The sequence below is a fragment of the Pecten maximus genome, chromosome 1 (genome assembly GCF_902652985.1).
Source record: "Pecten maximus chromosome 1, xPecMax1.1, whole genome shotgun sequence".
Lineage (NCBI taxonomy): Eukaryota > Metazoa > Mollusca > Bivalvia > Pectinida > Pectinidae > Pecten > Pecten maximus.
The window spans coordinates 23,187,185-23,209,461 of record NC_047015.1 but is presented as its reverse complement, the minus strand read 5'-3'; the positions used below and the strand labels follow the sequence as shown (position 1 = coordinate 23,209,461).

Below are 22,277 nucleotides of genomic sequence, written 5' to 3'. Positions count from 1 at the left end.
CATTCTATTTTTAGATTATTATTACATGCTATTGAATTGTTGATGTAACTGCATGAGCAGGTTTGAAGCTTTATATCTATAAACAAAAACATGGAGAGGCTTTAAGGTATTTTATTTCATGTACCTGTATACTAGAGTTGATGTTATAGAAGTGTATTTATATTAGTTTAGATCTTATTAACCATATCTAGATATATATTTGATGTTGTTTGTTGACAGCATCCTGGGCGAACAATTGTTCCATCCTCAGGATATGGGGTTCCAGGCAATCGAGAGCGAAGGTTCACGGCCTTCCACGGGCAGTATGGGACTGGTGGATATCACAGACCACGAAATGGTCACCACGCAAGACATACACAGGTATTTGTCTGTGTGCAACACTAAAACATAACCTTAATGCAGTTTGATTTGGTTGTTTGAAGATCCACAACTAAATCAACATGTAAATCACAAAAATTAAGAAAACTAGACTGAAATATCACCAAACCAAGAAATAAGGCCCTTATCTAATATATCATTATACAACTTAATGTTTTCCTTTTTTGTTTGAGAAACAGTAAGTTTTGTGGATATGGAAAGTAAAAAAATTTTTTTTTTTTTTTTTTTTATACAAAAGTCCATTATTGATGAACGTTATTGTAATTTGTATTGGGAGTACATCATGTCTGATTGTTATTTGTATTGGGAGTACATCACGTCTGATTGTAATCATCCCCCGCGAAACGCGTTTGCGGAGGATATTAAATTGGGCTCTGTCCGTCCGTGTGTCTGTCCGAGATTCTTTTCCGGGCTATAACTCCATAACCGTTCAACGCAGCTCCTTGAAACTTTCATTATATATCAGACTAGTGCCCTAGTTGTGCCTTTTGCTATTGCGGACCTTCCATTTTCGGTATTTTTTCTGTCACCATGGAAACTTTGTCAAAAATACCAAATTACTGTTTCCTTTTGTTTCGGGGCTATAACTAAAAAACCGTTCGACGCAGCTCCTTGAAAATTTCAGTATATATCAGACTAGTGCCCTAGTTGTGCCTTTTGCTATTGCGGACCTTCTATTTTCAGTATTTTTTCTGTCACCATGGAAACTTAATCCAAAATACCAAATTACTGTTTCCTTAATAACTCTTACTTTGAGCTTGATATATACAGTGAAACTTCGTTAACTCGAAGTCGACGGGACCACGAAAAAACTTCGAGTCATCCGAGTGTTCGAATTAAGCGAGTTGTCATTTTTGGTGAAAAGTTTGGTCAATATTTGTCAACATTATATAATCATTATAACTCCGCTCTGTCGCTCATCAGTTTAGTGTGAAGACTGGTCAATACATGTAAATATATATGTAATGTTTCATTCTGTCACTTGTACTTTGGTGTAGTTTTGCCGATATACAGTCACAATAAAGTTTCTTTCACTTAGTCACTTCAATAACGATCTGATGTGCAAGTCATGTTTGCCAAAGGAATAACGATAAAACGGAATTCGACAGAATAACAATTTATTCATGTCAAATCAAATAACCGTTTAAGTTTAACACAGATCGTATGTAAAACGTAACAGAACCATTACCTTATATTGGACATATAAAATGCTGTTTGATAGGCCTACTTACGTTTTATTGATAACCACGCAACTTTCATGTGTATTAGCACTGGAAGTTGGGCTGCGCATGTGCATATAAAATGTTACTGTTACTGAGTTGGCATGTTATCTGGTTAATAGACAGCGCTAACCGTTACAGTCGAACTCTGAACACCTAGTCAGTAATTACGCTTTTGTTTCAGTAGTTTAAAGATTTAGTAGGCACCGGTGACTGCTTCATTTCTACACCTGTAAAATCATCAGCCGAGTAGATCTACCGGTGTGTCAGAGATTAGTTCCACTTGAGCGAGCGGGTAGATGAGTTGTTGACTATCGTGTGTACTAATATCGGTGACCGCCTTAGGAAATTACCTGATGTAGGTAAAGCAGTACTTTTATCACGAAGAGTTGTTTTTATAAGATTCCACCGACAATTTCTTTAATGAATTTATGAAACACTTATAATAGCATGTAGGTTTGTAGTGCCGATATATTCAGTATTACAAACGGAATTTAGCTGTTAAAAAATGTCGGCGTTTACCACCGATCGTTGTTGGACACGAAAATTATACTTCGAGTTATTCGATCATTTCAAATAGGATTTTTATTGTTGGAACCAAATTTTCACTTCGTATTATCCAAGTTTTTCGAGTTTTCCGAGTTTTCTTTACTAAGATAAAGAGAGAATTCGGCCGGGACTGAAGAGGTACTTCGAGTTAAGCGGGGTATTCAAGTTTTCCGAGTTCAAGTTAACGAAGTTCCACTGTACATGTATTTGGGTTTTCATACCAACTGCGGGGCGCGGGGGATAATGCCAAGCTTTGCAGCTCCTTGTTTGTATTGGGAGTACATCACATCTGATTGTAATTTGTATTGGGAGTACATCATGTCTGATTGTAATTTGTATTGGGAGTACATCACATCTGATTGTAATTTGTATTGGGAGTACATCACGTCTGATTGTAATTTGTATTGGGAGTACATCATGTCTGATTGTAATTTGTATTGGGAGTACAATCACGTCTGATTTTAATTTGTATTGGGAGTACATCATGTCTGATTGTAATTTGTATTGGGAGTACATCACATCTGATTGTAATTTGTATTGGGAGTACATCACGTCTGATTGTAATTTGTATTGGGAGTACATCACGTCTGATTGTAATTTGTATTGGGAGTACATCACATCTGATTGTAATTTGTATTGGGAGTACATCATGTCTGATTGTAATTTGTATTGGGAGTACATCACGTCTGATTGTAATTTGTATTGGGAGTACATCATGTCTGATTGTAATTTGTATTGGGAGTACATCACGTCTGATTGTAATTTGTATTGGGAGTACATCATGTCTGATTGTAATTTGTATTGGGAGTACATCACATCTGATTGTAATTTGTATTGGGAGTACATCATGTCTGATTGTAATTTGTATTGGGAGTACATCACGTCTGATTGTAATTTGTATTGGGAGTACATCATGTCTGATTGTAATTTGTATTGGGAGTACATCACGTCTGATTGTAATTTGTATTGGGAGTACATCATGTCTGATTGTAATTTGTATTGGGAGTACATCACATTTGATTGTAATTTGTATTGGGAGTACATCACGTCTGATTGTAATTTGTATTGGGAGTACATCATGTCTGATTGTAATTTGTATTGGGAGTACATCACGTCTGATTGTAATTTGTATTGGGAGTACATCATGTCTGATTGTAATTTGTATTGGGAGTACATCACGTCTGATTGTAATTTGTATTGGGAGTACATCATGTCTGATTGTAATTTGTATTGGGAGTACATCACATTTGATTGTAATTTGTATTGGGAGTACAATCACGTCTGATTTTAATTTGTATTGGGAGTACATCATGTCTGATTGTAATTTGTATTGGGAGTACATCACGTCTGATTGTAATTTGTATTGGGAGTACATCACGTCTGATTGTAATTGGTATTGGGAGTACATCACGTCTGATTTTATCAACAGTCTAACACTGTCAGGACAGCGTTTAAGACCACAACAACCTCCATTGGACGCACGATCTTACCATTCAGGCATGTCAACGTCCAATGTCTCATCCGAGTACACACATCTCGAGGAGGAGATTTTCAGCCAGGAGGGCGAGTATGAGGAGATCATAGCTATCGACTATGTAGACATGTGAGTACTGGGTCCTGATAAGATTAATTCACCGACTGAAACCTCAGAATATTCATATGTCATTGGTGGGAAGGTAAAACCAATAAAGTTCATGTTTGATGCTAGATTGTAATTTGATTTATATGAGTAACATTATGACAACATTTACGATCACGACAGTGATAAATGATCGTTCAAAGAAGAAATAAATAAATTTTGTCTGATTGATTTAAGTGTAAACAATGATATTAAAAATACTTTATTTGTGTAGATATGACGATGATTACTACCAGAAGAAGCAGTTGACGCCTCGGCGTAGACGTGTTGGCTACCCTCCTATTACACCTAATGCCTGTGTCAAGGATGCTGTAATGAGCTCAGTGTTTGATCACATGTGGCAAGAGGTAATCAATATGTCCAGTCCATAATATAGATAGAAGATAAAATGGTGACATAATAGGACTTTGAGCAATATCTTTAATTCAAAATTTATTATTAGAGAAATTGAGCAATATCTTTAATTCAAAATCTATTATTAGAGAAATTGCTTTATTAGTAAGAAAGTCAACAAAGAACAGTTAAATTAATGGATTTAACATCTTGTTCAAGGAAAGTAGGGAAAATAATTCTCCAGCATTTTATTTGGTTTTATTGTATGTTTCAGATTTTGGAATGGATGAGAAATGTGAATCGACAGTATTCGATCCTTGTCTTAGGTAAAATTTATTTTTATGATAAATGGATGTGAACTTCACTGATATGGACCTTGAGTGGTTTAGTGGTGCCATTGAAACTCTGACTATTATACTTGTCTATGTATTTTAAATACCATAAGTAATACATATTTTTATGGAATTTTAAATGACCCTGGCTGCTGTGAGGAGAAAAAAAACTGATATTGATATTGCTGCTGTTTCAGAGGAGAGTAAGCCGTCCCTCCCTGTAGCTGATATGACTATAAATATATCATCATCAAACACCATGCAGCTGCCTCCATCACGAGAACCCTCCTTCTACATGCAAAGGGTAGATAACTCCTTATTGTTTTTATGTGTCCCACTATATTTTCATCAAAGTAATTGTGTAAAACAAATTGTCTGCAGTTTTGATGATAGTTTTGTTCAAGTGTTAAGTTTGATTGATAGTTTTGTACAAGTGTGAAGTTTTATTGATAGTTTTGTACAAGTGTGAAGTTTTATTGATAGTTTTGTACAAGTGTGAAGTTTTATTGATAGTTTCGTACAGATGTGATTTATTTGTGAAGTATCATGTTTAACTACAGCAGGAATAAGCCAACTCAGCTTTAATTTTATAATGACTGACCATACATAATTAAACATCTTCAGTGTTGAAGTTGCGGATGATGTCTATCTTCGTAAATAAAATGTTTGACTGCTGTGTCATATCATTTGTGAAATTAACTCTCTTACAATTTTTACTATCAATACAAAATTTAATTGCTTTAAAATGATAATTTATGAGTATTTTTGTTTTTTGAACAGTTGCCTAGATCCTACACAACAATGGGTGTTCCTAAACACAGTAAACCACAGTTAGATGAACTACTCCAAATCTCGAGGAAGGATTTGATAACCAGGGAGAAATCACTGTTGCAGTATGTTTCACACTCCTTATTTACCTGTAACACTTTGTCCCAAACAACTAGAGAAACCAGAATAAACTGTTGGTCTCCATCACTTGTACAAAGTACAGCAGTTAAATTATCAATTTTACATAACTGATTTTCATCACGCTTTGAAAAGTTTGGAACTATTCAGACAAGCATGCTTGTAATTATAACCTCAATCAAGGAGTTGATGTGGAAGAGGGGGTATATTGGCATATGCTTGTCTGTCTATATCTTGTCCAAACATATAATGGAACATTATGCATACAGGGTATCATAATTTTCCCCCTTAAATTGTGCATTTGAGAATAAATTTTTTCCTTTCAGATTGTTGTTTTTTAGGTGCTGTGAAACAGCCACCTTAAGCGATCGTTGATAAATTTCGCTAGAACAAATTCATTCGGAACTCTCAGAGGAATCAAATGGCGCTTATTTCTATGATGAATCCCGATTAGTTCAGAATGGGACCGGAAAATTGTTTTCCCCAAAAACTGCTAACAACACTTTAGACAAACGTTACTTCCACGAAGTATTTGTTTGTCATTAAGTAATATGATTCATGCTTTAGTATGTTTGAACACATTTGTTTAAGATAAATAGATTATAGAAAAACAGTTAAAATCATACATAATGACCTGTTCCCTGAGTATTCAGAACTATTTTCTGTGCAAATTACTACACTTGCTTCCTGGTTTCTGTGAGGGGAGGTAACTCGTTTACACTCTTGTTGATGCGACATTAGAAAGTCACATCAAGCTCTTGGGTTGGTAACAATGGCCCTCGCCCATCGAATATTGTTTTTAGTCTCAGATTTTCCAATTTGAAATTGATAAGTGAAATCTCCATTTGTTTTTACATTTGATACTTAAAATGAAAGTAGAATACATTCTGATTGGTTTGTTATTTCCATGAAATAGGCCACACAAAATGGTAGTGCTGGTTGAGCTGGTTGAAGTGATTATGAGGCGAAACCTAATGTTAGATTGTTTCTGTAAAAGAGATTCCGATAGCAATAAAGTGGTTGCATGTTTTAAATCAGTCGATAGTGAAATGCTTGTACAAAGTATATAACATGAAAGTACGATTCAACAAGTCACCGGAACAGATAAGGTAGGCCCATTCATCGGGAACAAATTTGATTTCCGAGACGAGTTTCTTCACGAAAGTTATCAAATATTTAATCATGATACAGATCAGTTAATACACAGAGAAAAAAAAAAGCTGTAAATTGAGTACAATTTAAAAACTTAGAAATCAAAATATACTGGGAGAGTAATTCACAGGAATGTCATACATAGGGAATCGCGATGTGGTTGATCAAGAAACATGACAGAAATCACTGATTAATTGATCTAAGAATTAAACTTAATTATAGCATGCCAATTCAAGTGAGGTTTAAAATCGTAATTTTTCACCGTTCAACACAACTTTAACACAACAACAGGTCAACAGCCTTTTTTAAAGTAAATAAAATTCCTTAAAATGACATAGGATAATCATCAGTAAAACAATCAGGAATGCAATTCTTTTAAAAATGTCTTCTTATTTCCTGCCATTTTATATTTATATAGTACTTGCTTTTCTCTTGTATTTCATTCCCTCATACACAGCACCTATGAGTGGCCTTGACACTTCGATTTATACATATTCATGCCTATTTGCTGATAATGCTCATTTTAATATTCTTTTTCCATTCAGACCCCATTTCTTTTTTTATTTTGCCCCGTTGAGGGATTGGAAGTGTAACTGTTCCATTGAAGGCCCCTCATTGGTTGAAAGGTTTAGAAGAAGCCTGTGTGGGAGTTACTTGTTTTCCTTATGGTGACAGTTATAGATTTACTAGTAAGGTAACTCAGGAAATGCCAAATTCCTTTGATACTTTTGAACTTGGTTAACTAACAGATTGATAGATAGCGTTAACAAGTTACTCTACAGTTGTAAGTAATAAGTAACTTGTTGTGAGTGATGGTTACCAATGTCGTCGTTGTTTATTCTTTCAGTGATCAGGCAGATCCTCTCACTGCTCGGCCAGCCTCCAGTATTCAGCCAACACACAAAAATCAGAATCGTCCAAATACAAGTATAACAGCTGGGGGCAACAAGTTCCTATCAGGGGCTAGAAATGTTGCCATTCCCAGGTCATTATTACGTCTAGCCCCTCTGGATCAAAGGTCACGAACACCAAATGTGGTAAGTGTTGGACTCTCTGTGTAGTTTTTAGGGTCAGTCAAGTAAAGGCATGCATTCCAAATGTAAAATGTTGGATGTCATACTCAAGCTGTCTTCAGGGTCATAAAAATGAGATTCCAAACCCCAAGTGTAGTGTGTCATACATCAAGAACAGAATTATTTTAAGTGGCACCTGTGACATATGGGTGGTAGACATGATAGATTTGCTGACTTATTATTGGTCTGTTGCTAGGATGAGGAGCGGACTGGTCCCACTGGTGCTCTCAGGGTCACACGAATCACCCCTCATAACGACCTCAACCTCCAGAGGAATGGTGCTCTTCCCCCACTCAGCTCTGAGATCGAACCAAGTCCTTCACTTACACGGACACAAGTAAGTCGGAAATCATCCTGTAATAATGTTTTCAGTCTTTATAATACATGGTATATATGTGCCCTACAACAGTCTATAATACGTGGTATATATGTGCCCTACAACAGTCTATAATACATGGTATATATGTGCCCTACAACAGTCTATAATACATGGTATATATGTGCCCTACAACAGTCTATAATACGTGGTATATATGTGCCCTACAACAGTCTATAATACATGGTATATATGTGCCCTACAACAGTCTATAATACATGGTATATATGTGCCCTACAACAGTCTATAATACGTGGTATATATGTGCCCTACAACAGTCTATAATACGTGGAATATATGTGCCCTACAACAGTCTATAATACGTGGTATATATGTGCCCTACAACAGTCTATAATACGTGGTATATATGTGCCCTACAACAGTCTATAATACGTGGTATATATGTGCCCTACAACAGTCTATAATACGTGGTATATATGTGCCCTACAACAGTCTATAATACGTGGTATATATGTGCCCTACAACTTTGTGATATACATCATTTTGTAAGGTTTTATATAGAATCATATTATTTACATTTTGCTCTGTGGTCTTGCATTAATCCAATGCTAATACAGATTGTAGTCACAGGACTATAGCTGTGTTATAGATCACATGACAATAATACATCATGTTAGCACTTTGTCATCATTTCGCCTCGTATAGCACAAATTATAGTTTTGTATAAATCATTTGAATGACTTTGCTCTGAATAACAGGTAAATAATCATTCTGTCGTTTAGATAGCATACGTATTGGCAATGAAAGAAATCTGACAACCGTTCAATGGTTATGTAAAGATTTTAACATTTATAACATGTATCATCACTTGTCATACAAGACACGGTTATGTTAATTCCAGCAGAAGGTTCATAGTGCTAGTAACAGAGCCAGCAGTGCTGTAGACAAAGACATTCGGGCTCCCCACCGCAACCAGTTTATGATTCCAGTTGACACGCGGCCTAGCACCACTCACGCCATGCGGGTAACCTTTTTCTTCCAGTCATAATGTCATATGTTGTAATTATTAGCATAATACGTTTATTGAATTAGCCCAACAGTCCAACTTTCCATGAAAACAGCTGTTCATAATGGCCACCTGTTTATTATTTATACTGGGCTGTGATCTGACCATCACTCAATACTAGATAGAGTCATATAGTAATGATAATTGGTATAACAGACAGTTGTCATACATGGTCTTGTGTTTGTGTTGAACAGTCGGACACACCATTAGGCCAGACAAGACGGGCGTCCACACCTTTTGGACTAAATACTATTCCTGCCAGATCATTAGGTAAGTATTTGAAGAAAGTCTTTCAACTAAGTTTCTGATTGCTAAGATAATTATACTGTAAACAGTGCTCCTATAGTTATAATTAATGTATTGGCAAATTTCCAAATGATTTGGGGAAAATTTGTTACTGGAGAAACTGCTAAGTACATTGTTTTCGTAATTAATTAGTCAAATTAATACCTAAATGAGATTACATGATGGAGGTGGTGAAGATCAGTATACTTTGTCCAGTCTGTGTATAAAATGGCTTTGTGTGACAGGGGACAGGACATTGCTGGGTATACATGGAAGTAGTATTCAGCCATCCAACGACATGAATCATCTAAATCACATGCAGCCGGAGATACTTGAGGAGGGTCTCGATGATGTCACAAGCTTCCCGAACCAGTGGAGTAAGTAGGGGATAGCTGCTGTCTATGTATTAAGATTATATCAGATTACCCCATAGTGAGACCTTAGGAAGTGTCCCATTTCAATATAGTGCTATCTGGAATAGACCTGGGGGGAATGATATTTCAAAGTGTGCCCAGTGTTAGAATTTAAAAGTAAAATGAATATCCAAAAGGTACAATTCAGGGGATTTTGGATTGCTTAAGTTCAATCTATTCAAATACTAAAAGCACTTCAGTATTTAAAAAAAAAACCCACCTGTACTAAAATACAGAGATACACAAAATAGGGTGCATGAATATTAATTTAACAATAGTGTGCCTTACGAGATGGAAGGTTAACTTGTGGTCACTGACTCATTATGTGTAATATGTTTTTATGGCTTTAATGCTGTATTTTGTGAAATAAATTAACTACATTTAAAAATATTTATCGGATAATGTGTTATTTGTATAATATTTTATGTTTGTCAGTGATATTGGCATGGTAATAACATGTTTTGTTGGGAATTTGTCATAAAAATTATTTTTCAATCCATATTTCTGGTAGGAGTTTAGTTGTTAAATGGGAGATCATTCTCATAAATGAATGTGAGATCTACCCAGCGGTATAACTGTAAATTTTACTGGTCCATGAATGTGAGATCTACCCAGCGGTATAACTAAATTTTACTGGTCCATGAATGTGAGATCTACCTAGCAGTATAACTGTAAATTTTACCCAGCGGTATAACTGTAAATTTTACTGGTCCATGAATGTGAGATCTACCTAGCGGTATAACTGTAAATTTTACTGGTCCATGAATGTGAGATCTACCTAGCAGTATAACTGTAAATTTTACCCAGCGGTATAACTGTAAATTTTACTGGTCCATGAATGTGATATCTACCTAGCGGTATAACTAAATTTGACTGGTCCGTTGATATTTGTCTGTTAATGGTACAAACTGTATTCTGTTAGAGATGATGGGGGGAAATGAGTTCACCAAATCTGTATAAAAATTAGTGCTAGTGGTATTGTATTTTGCACTGATGAACGAGCCTGCTATCTGTTGACTGGTGTCAGAATGCATGTGAATTCATTGTATCACGAGTAGAAAATACCCCACACAAGTAAATTGTATGTTCTTACAATCTGTTTAGTTTTACTGTCTGAATATGAGGATATCATTAACATGAATTTACTGTTTTAGTTTGTTTTGATTTAAGTGTAAGAAGGTAAATGTTCTTTGTTTATAACAGGTCCAAACCAACTACTATTCTCTCCTAAATCACCCAAACCTCTCGAGTACTGAGGTAAATGGAGAAGCTGATGGCTGGCCAGCCTCAGTTGAGTTGACAAGTTGGCCGTGTTTATTTCACACTTCACGATTGGTTTTCCCTCCCTTTTATCACTCGTTCACTGTGACCTGTTGTTGTTTCTATATCTCTATGAAGTGATATATACTGCAGTGTTACAGCTGTCTATTACACAGTCATGATTGAAGCTCAGCACTCGGTCACAGTTTACATACCAATTCTGCATGCTTTATTTTGTATGTTGGAAAAAAATAAATCTTGATATTCTGAGACTGAGGTAATATGAAATTGTCTCCAAACTTAAACATATTCTTTTTCTGCCAATATATGAAAACCTATCAAGAATTGAAATAGAAGTTTAGATTTTGATTGAAGTACTGCTGAAGCTGTATGGTTACCATAGGAATGTTCTGAGTGGTAAAACACTAGTGTAGTCCACCACTTGTCCTTCATGGGGATTTCCAGCAATCTGAGAATAATTATGAGACTTTCCTGAAAAGGATAGCAAATTCAATATTTTCAGCTCACCAGCGCAACGGGCAAGTGTTTTTATGACATGATGTAAAATCTGTTGTATGAATCTTCTCTCATTTTTCTCAGTCTCATGCATAACATATTCCAATGAATTCTTCACTAAAAGTTACGTTGCAGAACAGGTGAGCAGTACAGGTCAATTTTGCCTCCTGATTGAATCACTTTAAAAATTGTCACTATTAAACAAAACAAATGACATGTTCATTTGAGAATATAAAAGTTTGAATTTTGAAAGAGATTCTGGTGATGTAGCTACCTGTTAAAGGTATTATAGTAACTAGACTGACCGGGTTAATCCTGAAATAATGGGGTACCTTTATGGTATGATCCAAATCAATGTTTTTACTATCTGGGAAGGGGTCATGGACAGATCAGTTTTGATAAGGACTGTGTTAGCTAGGGGCAGGGGAACCAGACCAAACAGTGGTCGTTACCATAACTACTTACAGGTAATTCAGGTTATTTTCCCCTGACATGAACTTTGCTGCATGAAGTTTGAAAGATAACAACTAGAGTTTGACTCTTACTAACTGCATGACTGTTTGTTTCTAGATGTGTTTTGTTGTTTTTCTTTAAACTGTATACCCATGGCCAGTTGTTACCAAACACAAGCTATCAATTGATTTTTATTGACAAGACTAATTTTAAAAGTGAGATGTAAATTTGAAAACATGTTTCTGTTGTTCAATAACCATATTTTTATTTTTATTTACAATCATAGCTATAACAGTACTTTTGTAGTATTATATGTTTCGGTAGAATGTGCCTAAACATATATTTTGCTTTTTCAGCCCCATCACCGCCAAGTCATCATAACCCATATCGAACTCTCAAGTCACGCCTGGTGAAGTCATAACCATATCTCTGTTGGCGGCATTTTGGCCGTCAGCGGTCATTGTTGTGTAGGTCATATGAACTCATCTACAGAATTAGTGCCAAATTTGTGTGACTGTGTGATGGGACTGGTGTACGGGACAGTAAAGATTCACCCTCAGCCATGTACTAGCATCATGTGACGGTTAGATGGGACTGGTACTGGCTTCAAGTATTGCCCACAACCAGGAACTGGCTTCAAGGATCCCCCATGAGCAGTACTGGATAAAATATCACCACAACCAGCTACTGGTATCATCTATCAGGCAGTCCACATCCAGAGAGTAGAATTGGCCTGGCAAGTATTGCCCACAACCAGGTACTGTTGTCACAACTAGATACTGGCATCAAGGATTGTCCACAACCAGGTACTGTTGTCACAACTAGATACTGGCATCAAGGATTGCCCACAACTAGGTACTGTTGTCACAACTAGATACTGACATCAAGGATTGTCCTCAAGCAGGAAGTGGTGTCACAACTAGATACTGGCATCAAGGATTGCCCACAACCAGGTACTGTTGTCACAACTAGATACTGGCATCAAGGATTGCCCACAAGCAGGAAGTGGTGTCACAACTAGATACTGGCATCAAGGATTGCCCTCAAGTAGGTACTGTTGTTACAACTAGATACTGCCATCAAGGATTGCCCACAACCAGGTACTGTTGTCACAACTAGATACTTGCATCAAGGATTGCCCTCAAGCAGGTACTGTTGTTACAACTAGATACAGGCATCAAGGATTGCCCTCAAGCAGGTACTGTTGTTACAACTAGATACAGGCATCAAGGATTGCCCTCAAGCAGGTACTGTTGTTACAACTAGATACAGGCATCAAGGATTGCCCTCAAGCAGGTACTGTTGTTACAACTAGATACTGGCATCAAGGATTGCCCTCAACCAGGAAGTGGTGTCAAACATTGCCTTCAATCAGGCAGTAGTAGTCGCTGGACACCTAGACAGCCTAACTCGGATATCTACACACCTAGTCACATTGTCAGCTCCAGAAAATCCTGACACTATGGTTCTGTGAAATACTGTTAAAGGATCCTGAAAAAGTAGATATCTGGTCTGTTGAACCGTGATGACATTCTAACTTGAAAGTGTCAGAGATACCAGTGTTTATCAGGGACAGGGTTTTGTGGCTTTACATAGTGCTGGATATTCAATTTTTATCACAACTTGGGCACACAACCAGGGTTTAGCCTTTCAGGATACTTAGGTAGTGTGTGTCTGGTGTAGCAGCATAACATTGACACAAGTTCTGCTTGGATGTATGCTCATTACAATTGGTGTGGTTCTCTCTAAGGGAGACAACTCATCAATCCCCTAAACTGGATCCAGGGTTTGACGCTATAGTGATGGCACAGATTAGTGGATATTTGCCTGGCAGCTTCTAGATACATCTCTAAAACATTTACTCATTCTGTCTGCAAATTATGAATGGCAATTGTGAATTATATCAGGTACAACATAATTGTGAAAACAAACATCTAGGTGTGCCTTTTTACGACAAAATTGTATTTGTGGTAGAATAATGATACTTTTTCTGTACAATTAGTTATTTAGACATTGTTACGCGCAGAAAGCTCCCCTTGTAATGCTCACTGTTAATATTATATTGAAGCGCAGTGTGAATTCGAGGAGATGCAGACACTACTGAACCTTGCCTATGAACACTTGACTAGTTACTGGTTATATAGTGGTCCTTCTGATGTTACTGGTTATATAGTGGCCCTTCTAATGCTACTGGACAGATACAATAGCTGGACAATAATAGTCGTGATCATAATTATGTGATATACTAAAGTTTCTCATTGCTGGAGGATGTAGAAACTGATCAGGCAACATATTTGGATGTTGATAAAATGCCTAACTTTTATGAACAAATTATGATTGATGTTCTGTGATATGTGCTTTAAGTTATGGATATTATGTGTTTTTTTTTTTTTATATAAATTTTCTTATTTTTAACGATCATTTGTTTATGCTTCATCCTGTAAATTTGTAAATAGTGTAAATAGGTTTGCTGGTGAACTGTTGTGCTCTAAGCTACCTGTGGCTGGAGACATGATGAACTGTTGTGTCATTCCTACTCATGAGTGGAGCAGCGGTGTGCCCTCCTATCCACCTACTCAACAGTAGGACTGCCTCACTCATGGGTGGGATCTTTGAGAACTGTTGTGTCCATGCCTTTTAGGGCTGCATGGCAGCTTAAGCCCCAGGTAATGGCATGGTGTAGACATGATACTGCCTACTTATACCTCAGCCATGCAGCTTCATACTCCTGTGTGATGTATATTTAAAAATGTTTGATGTGGAGGTATGGTAGAGTGATCAGGTGTGTTATGGAGGTGTGGTAGTGAGGGTGAGTGTGATATGGACGTTTGGTAGTAAAGGCGAGTGTGATATGGAGGGAGGTGTAGTAAGGACAGGTGTGATATGGAGGTGTGGTAGTGAGAATAGACATGATATGGAGGTGTGGTAGTGAGGAGAGACATGATATGGAGGTGTGGTAGTGAGAATAGACATGATATGGAGGTGTGGTAGTGAGGAGAGACATGATATGAAGGTGTGGTAGTGAGAATAGACATGATATGGAGGTGTGGTAGTGAGGGTGAGTGTGATATGGACGTTTGGTAGTAAAGGCGAGTGTGATATGGAGGGAGGTGTAGTAAGGACAGGTGTGATATGGAGGTGTGGTAGTGAGAATAGACATGATATGAAGGTGTGGTAGTGAGAATAGACATGATATGGAGGTGTGGTAGTGAGAATAGATATGATATGGAGGTGTGGTAGTGAGGAGAGACATGATATGGAGGTGTGGTAGTGAGGAGAGACATGATATGGAGGTGTGGTAGTGAGGAGAGACATGATATGGAGGTGTGGTAGTGAGGAGAGACATGATAGTGAAAATAGACATGATATGGAGGTGTGGTAGTGAGGAGAGACATGATATGGAGGTGTGGTAGTGAGGAGAGATGTGATATGGAGGTGTGGTAGTGAGGTGAGACATGATATGGAGGTGTGGTAGTGAGGAGAGACATGATATGGAGGTGTGGTAGTGAGGAGAGACATGATATGGAGGTGTTGTAGTGAAAATAGACATGATATGGAGGTGTGGTTGTCAGAATAGACATGATATGGAGGTGTGGTAGTGAGGTGAGACATGATATGGAGGTGTGGTAGTGAGGAGAGACATGATATGGAGGTGTGGTAGTGAAAATAGACATGATATGGAGGTGTATTGTGAGGAGAGATGTGATATATGATGGTGCGTTAGAACAGGTGTCATATGGAGGTGTGATAGTATGCACATGTGTGATAAGGTGGTGTGGTAGTGGTGATAAGGTGGTGTGGTAGTGATGATAGGTGTGATAAGGTGGTGTGGTAGTGATGATAGGTGTGATAAGGTGGTGTGGTAGTGGTGATAGGTGTGATAAGGTGGTGTGGTAGTGATGATAGGTGTGATAAGGAGGTTTGATAATGAGGACAAGTATCAGAATTGTATGATTCGGAATGCAAAACATTTTTATATGGAAGAGTTGAGTCCATTTCATTCATTTGTCATATCTCCATAATTTTTGAAGTGATACACTTTCAAATGGAATCAAATCAAGACTTCTGAGAGTAATATTTAAAGTTAAATTCCGAAAAAATTGTCATGATTTGTATCCTACCAAAGTTAAGGTAAAGAACATGTATTACATGTGAAGCCCAGAAAGCATTCTCCTCAACTTTCCATGTGATGTCAGCAAACTGTATACTATACTTAAACCGATATTATCAATATAAATTAGACCAAAATTTTTGTAAAAAGATAAATATTTTTCTTTATGCCAACCTATGAAATTTTTGCTCACATCTTCTCAGGCAAGCCTACAGTAATGTCTCTGCTCACCAATCTCAGGTATGTGTGTGATATTGGATTAGGTTTGGACATGCTCTTTGTGTGTTATAAACTTTATTTCAATTGAAAATAGTTGGTAATGCAGGAGTAAATGCACAAGAATACAACGGCTTGTATGACTGTTGCCAAAGCTGCAGTTGCAAAGATGTTTTGTTACTTTTCGGGATAAGTGAAGTTTGTAATTTCTTCTTTCTTCTTTTTTTTTTTCTTTTTTTTTTTTTTGAAATTCTGATTCCCAGCAACACCACTTCAAATAAATATAAAATTACTAAGGTGAAGTTTATGGAAGCAATGTAGGCTTATTACGGGATCATTGAAAGAGAATTGGGAAATTGTTCTCTGAACAAATAATTGTGGCTACTTTTAAAGACTACCAATTGAAGATCATGAAATTTTAATTCATCTTGAAAGCTGCTTACTTTAGTATGGGTGTCCTGTAATGTCTTACTGAGGGATGTCCCTGTAACTGACTGTAATGTCTTACTGAGGGATGTCCCTGTAACTGACTGTAATGTCTTACTGAGGGATGTCCCTGTAACTGACTGTAATGTCTTACTGAGGGATGTCTCAGTAACTGACTGTAATGTCTTACTTAGGGATGTCTCAGTAACTGACTGTAATGTCTTACTGAGGGATGTCTCAGTGACTGACTGTAATGTCTTACTGAGGGATGTCCCAGTAACTGACTTATGTCTTACTAAGGGATGTCTCAGTAACTGACTGTAATGTCTTATTGAGAGATGTCTCAGTGACTGACTGTAATGTCTTATTGAGAGATGTCTCAGTAACTGACTTATGTCTTACTAAGGGATGTCTCAGTAACTGACTGTAATGTCTTATTGAGAGATGTCTCAGTAACTGACTGTAATGTCTTACTGAGGGATGTCTCAGTAACTGACTGTAATGTCTTATTGAGAGATGTCCAAGTAACTGACTGTAATGTCTTACTGAGGGATGTCCCTGTAACTGACTGTAATGTCTTACTGAGGGATGTCTCAGTAACTGACTGTAATGTCTTACTTATGGAAGTCTCAGTAACTGACAGTAATGTCTTACTGAGGGATGTCTCAGTAACTGTAATGTCTTACTGAGGGATGTCTCAGTAACTGACTGTAATGTCTTACTGAGGGATGTCTCAGTAACTGACTAGTAATGTCTTACTGAGGGATGTCTCAGTAACTGACTGTAATGTCTTACTGAGGGATGTCTCAGTAACTGACTGTAATGTCTTATTGAGAGATGTCTCAGTAACTGACTGTAATGTCTTACTTATGGATGTCTCGGTAACTGACTGTAATGTCTTACTGAGGGATGTCTCAGTAACTGACTGTAATGTCTTACTGAGGGATGTCTCAGTAACTGACTGTAATGTCTTACTGAGGGATGTCCCTGTAACTGACTGTAATGTCTTACTGAGAGATGTCTCAGTAACTGACTGTAATGTCTTACTGAGGGATGTCTCCGTAACTGACTGTAATGTCTTACTGAGGGATGTCTCAGTAACTGACTGTAATGTCTTACTGAGGGATGTCTCAGTAACTGACTGTAATGTCTTATTGAGAGATGTCTCAGTAACTGACTGTAATGTCTTACTTATGGATGTCTCGGTAACTGACTGTAATGTCTTACTGAGGGATGTCTCAGTAACTGACTGTAATGTCTTATTGAGAGATGTCTCGGTAACTGACTGTAATGTCTTACTGAGGGATGTCTCAGTAACTGACTGTAATGTCTTACTGAGGGATGTCTCAGTAACTGACTGTAATGTCTTATTGAGAGATGTCTCAGTAACTGACTGTAATGTCTTACTTATGGATGTCTCGGTAACTGACTGTAATGTCTTACTGAGGGATGTCCCTGTAACTGACTGTAATGTCTTACTTATGGATGTCTCAGTAACTGACTGTGATGTCTTACTGAGGGATGTCTCGGTAACTGACTGTAATGTCTTACTGAGGGATGTCTCAGTAACTGACTGTAATGTCTTACTTAGGGATGTCTCAGTAACTGACTGTAATGTCTTACTGAGGGATGTCTCAGTAACTGACTGTAATGTCTTACTGAGGGATGTCCCTGTAACTGACTGTAATGTCTTACTGAGGGATGTCCCTGTAACTGACTGTAATGTCTTACTGAGGGATGTCCCTGTAACTGACTGTGATGTCTTACTGAGGGATGTCTCAGTAACTGACAGTAATGTCTTACTGAGGGATGTCTCAGTAACTGACTGTAATGTCTTACTGAGGGATGTCCCAGTAACTGACAGTAATGTCTTACTGAGGGATGTCTCAGTAACTGACTGTAATGTCTTATTGAGGGATGTCACAGTAACTGACTGTAATGTCTTACTTAGGGATGTCTCAGTAAAAGACTGTAATGTCTTATTGAGGGATGTCCCTGTAACTGACTATAATGTCTTACTGAGGGATGTCTCGGTAACTGACTGTAATGTCTTATTGAGGGATGTCTCAGTAACTGACTGTAATGTCTTACTTAGGGATGTCTCAGTAAAAGACTGTAATGTCTTATTGAGGGATGTCCCTGTAACTGACTGTAATGTCTTACTTATGGATGTCTCAGTAACTGACTGTAATGTCTTACTGAGGGATGTCTCAGTAACTGTAATATCTTACTAAAGATTGTCCCTGTAAAGACTTATTTTCATCATATCTACAGTCATGCTTTAGTAAAACATCCATTTGATAAGAGTGAGAGACAGTACTATATGGTTATAGACAAAAACCACCTACCCACAGTGATCATTTAAATACTTGTTTTTCCATATCATTTTAAATTTTCTATTTAAATGTTGTTTTTACAGTGATAAGGACCATTAATTAGATCTTCAGTGTCAAGGGAAGTAACTTTAGGATATTGGTTATCATTTTACATATGGACCCAAATTTAGCATATCGGATCAAGCAAACATTCCACATTAATACAGTTGATATGATTCAAATATGCTATACAAAAAGTTGACAGCCTTACAGTTTTTAAATCACAACAAAAATGACCAGTTTTGTTAGTTATGACTGGATAGATCACAGGTTTTAGTATAACTTGGGACTGCTGGTATACCCCTAGGGACCTTGACTGCTATCCTTCATATCATTTATGAAAAAGCTGGCATTGGTAGATAGTCATATACATGGAACTGACATGTCCCTAGAGACAGTGACAGCCGAGATGTCCCTAGAGACAGTGACAGCCGAGATGTCCCTAGAGACAGTGACAGCCGAGATGTCCCTAGAGACAGTGACAGCCGAGATGTCCCTAGAGACAGTGACAGCCGAGATGTCCCTATCGACAGTGAAAGCCAAGATGTCCTAAGAGACAATGACAGCCGAGATGTCCCTATCGACAGTGACAGCCGACATGTCCCTATCGACAGTGACAGCCGAGATGTCCCTATAGAGACAGTGACAGCCGAGATGTCCCTATAGAGACAGTGACAGCCGACATGTCCCTATCGACAGTGACAGCCGAGATGTCCCTAGAGACCGAGACAGCCGAGATGTTCATGGAACCAGTGACAGCTGACATGTCCCTACAGACAGTGACAGCTGAGATGTCTCTACAGACAGTGACAGCTGAGATGTCCCTACAGACAGTGACAGCTGAGTTGTCCCTAGAGACAGTGACAGCCGAGATGTCCCTACAGACAGTGACAGCTGAGATGTCCCTACAGACAGTGACAGCTGATCATGAGATGTCCCTACAGACAGTGACAGCTGAGATGTCCCTACAGACAGTGACAGCCGAGATGTCCCTACAGACAGTGACAGCTGAGAAGTCTCTAGCGACAGCGACAGCTACTATATCCTGAGGGCCTCTGATAGCTGAGATGCCCCTGGGTACAGTGACGGCTGTGATATCCCATGGGATGGAGTAAAGTTGTCCCTTGGGACAATGACATCCTAGATGTCAGTGGGGGCAGTGACGACTGGCATGTCCAAAAGGACAATTACAGTTAAGATGTTCTTGGGTATATAGCGAGTGACCATGAGGATATTGAAAGTCAAGATGTTGGTTCTAACAGATCCTAGTCATAGCTGGTTTACCAGTCACACACCAGTGTTGCTGGGCCATTTCTGATCATTTACGGAGAGAATCTCATTCATAGTCAAATATTTACAAAAGTCAGATCTGGTCAGATTGTAGTATAGATAATATAGCCCTTTTTAAAGTAAACGAACAGATTTATGTATTCAGTGTATTTTTCATTTTATATTAACAATATGTGATTCTTTTAGGTTAATGTGGGATGAACTTGCTGCCTCGGTGGTGAGTGGTTCCTGTCAGACAGCAGTAGGTGGTGTGTCGAGGCTGGTGTGGTTACCACCGCCTCTAGGGCAACTATGCCAACTACAACCTGTGTAGCTATGTGCAATATGTCAACTGTTGCTACTTATGATGCATACACAACAGCTGTAAATAAAACATGATTAATACTCTACTTGTTCACTGTTGTATTGTTTTTTCTCCTATATCAGACTGTGTAAAACAGAACAGGTCCATAGCCACTTCCTTACTGACAAACTCTACACTTGCCCTAGTCCCTAGCATATACTTGCCCTAGTTCCTAGCATACATTTACACTAGTATACATTTACCCTAGTATACATTTACCTTAGTCCCAAGTGTACATTTACCATATAGTGTAGATCGACCCTCGTCAATATTGTACATTTACCCTAGTCCCAAGTGTACATTTACCCTAGTCCCAAGTGTACATTTACCATATAGTGTAGATCGACCCTCGTCAATATTGTACATTTACCCTAGTCCCTAGTGTACATTTACCATATAGTGTACATTGACCCTAGTCCATATCGTACATTTACCCTAGTCCCTTGTGTACATTGACCCTAGTCCCAAGTGTACATTTTACCCTAGTCCCTAGTGTACATTTACCATATAGTGTACATTGACCCTAGTCCCTAGTGTACATTTACCATATAGTGTACATTTTACCCTAGTCCCAAGTGTACATTTACCATATAGTGTACATTGACCCTAGTCCCTAGTGTACATTTACTATATAGTGTACATTTTACCCTAGTCCCAAGTGTACATTTACCATATAGTGTACATTGACCCTAGTCCCTTGTGTACATTGACCCTAGTCCCAAGTGTACATTTACCATATAGTGTACATTGACCTTGTGTACATTGACCCTAGTCCCTTGTGTACATTGACCCTAGTCCCTAGTGTACATTGACCCTAGTCCCTTGTGTACATTGACCCTAGTCCCTAGTGTACATTGACCCTAGTCCCAAGTGTACATTTACCATATTGTGTACATTGACCTTGTGTACATTGACCCTAGTCCCAAGTGTACATTTACCCTAGTCCCAAGTGAACATTTACCATATAGAGTACACTGACCCTTGTCCATATCGTACATTGACCCTAGTCCCTTGTGTACATTGACCCTAGTCCCAAGTGTACATTTACCATATATTGTACATTTACCCTAGTCCATATCGTACATTTACCCTAGTTCCTAGTGTACATTTACCATATAGTGTACATTTACCCTAGTTCCTAGTGTACATTTACCATATAGTGTACATTGACCCTAGTCCCTTGTGTACATTTACCATATAGTGTACATTGACCCTATAGTCCCAAGTGTACATTTACCCTAGTCCCCAGTGTACATTTACCATATAGTGTACATTGACCCTAGTCCCTAGTGTACATTTTACCCTAGTCCCAAGTGTACATTTACCATAGTGTACATTGACCCTAGTCCCTAGTGTACATTTTACCCTAGTCCCAAGTGTACATTTACCATATAGTGTACATTGACCCTAGTCCATATCATACATTTAGCCTAGCCCCTTGTGTACATTGACCCTAGTCCCAAGTGTACATTTACCATATAGAGTACACTGACCCTTGTCCATATCGTACATTTACCCTAGTCCCTTGTGTACATTGACCCTAGTCCCTAGTGAACATTTACCCTAGTCCCAAGTGTACATTTACCATATAGAGTACACTGACC

At 38.1% G+C, this 22,277-nt stretch overlaps 1 protein-coding gene across 25 annotated transcripts in view; it reads left to right on the top strand.

Moving 5' to 3' along the window:
• LOC117328142 (protein FAM149A-like) overlaps positions 1 to 20,719 on the top strand; it is an 85,594-nt gene extending 64,875 nt beyond the window's left edge. For 3 of the 25 annotated variants that reach the window (XM_033885644.1, XM_033885636.1, XM_033885539.1), the window contains 12 exons: positions 220 to 360; positions 3,577 to 3,750; positions 4,001 to 4,133; positions 4,394 to 4,445; positions 4,649 to 4,755; positions 5,232 to 5,344; positions 7,357 to 7,546; positions 7,779 to 7,919; positions 8,821 to 8,943; positions 9,180 to 9,255; positions 9,516 to 9,647; positions 12,269 to 20,719. In XM_033885644.1, the coding sequence (XP_033741535.1) occupies positions 220 to 360; positions 3,577 to 3,750; positions 4,001 to 4,133; positions 4,394 to 4,445; positions 4,649 to 4,755; positions 5,232 to 5,344; positions 7,357 to 7,546; positions 7,779 to 7,919; positions 8,821 to 8,943; positions 9,180 to 9,255; positions 9,516 to 9,647; positions 12,269 to 12,333 (1,447 nt within the window). In that variant the 3' untranslated portion in view covers positions 12,334 to 20,719. Of the gene's footprint in view, positions 1 to 219; positions 361 to 3,576; positions 3,751 to 4,000; positions 4,134 to 4,393; positions 4,446 to 4,648; positions 4,756 to 5,231; positions 5,345 to 7,356; positions 7,547 to 7,778; positions 7,920 to 8,820; positions 8,944 to 9,179; positions 9,256 to 9,515; positions 9,648 to 10,886; positions 10,941 to 12,268 lie in introns of all 25 variants that reach the window. The other 22 variants (XR_004532914.1, XR_004532885.1, XR_004532889.1 and 19 more) reach the window with 22 other exon arrangements.
• The last annotated feature ends 1,558 nt before the right edge of the window (positions 20,720 to 22,277 follow it).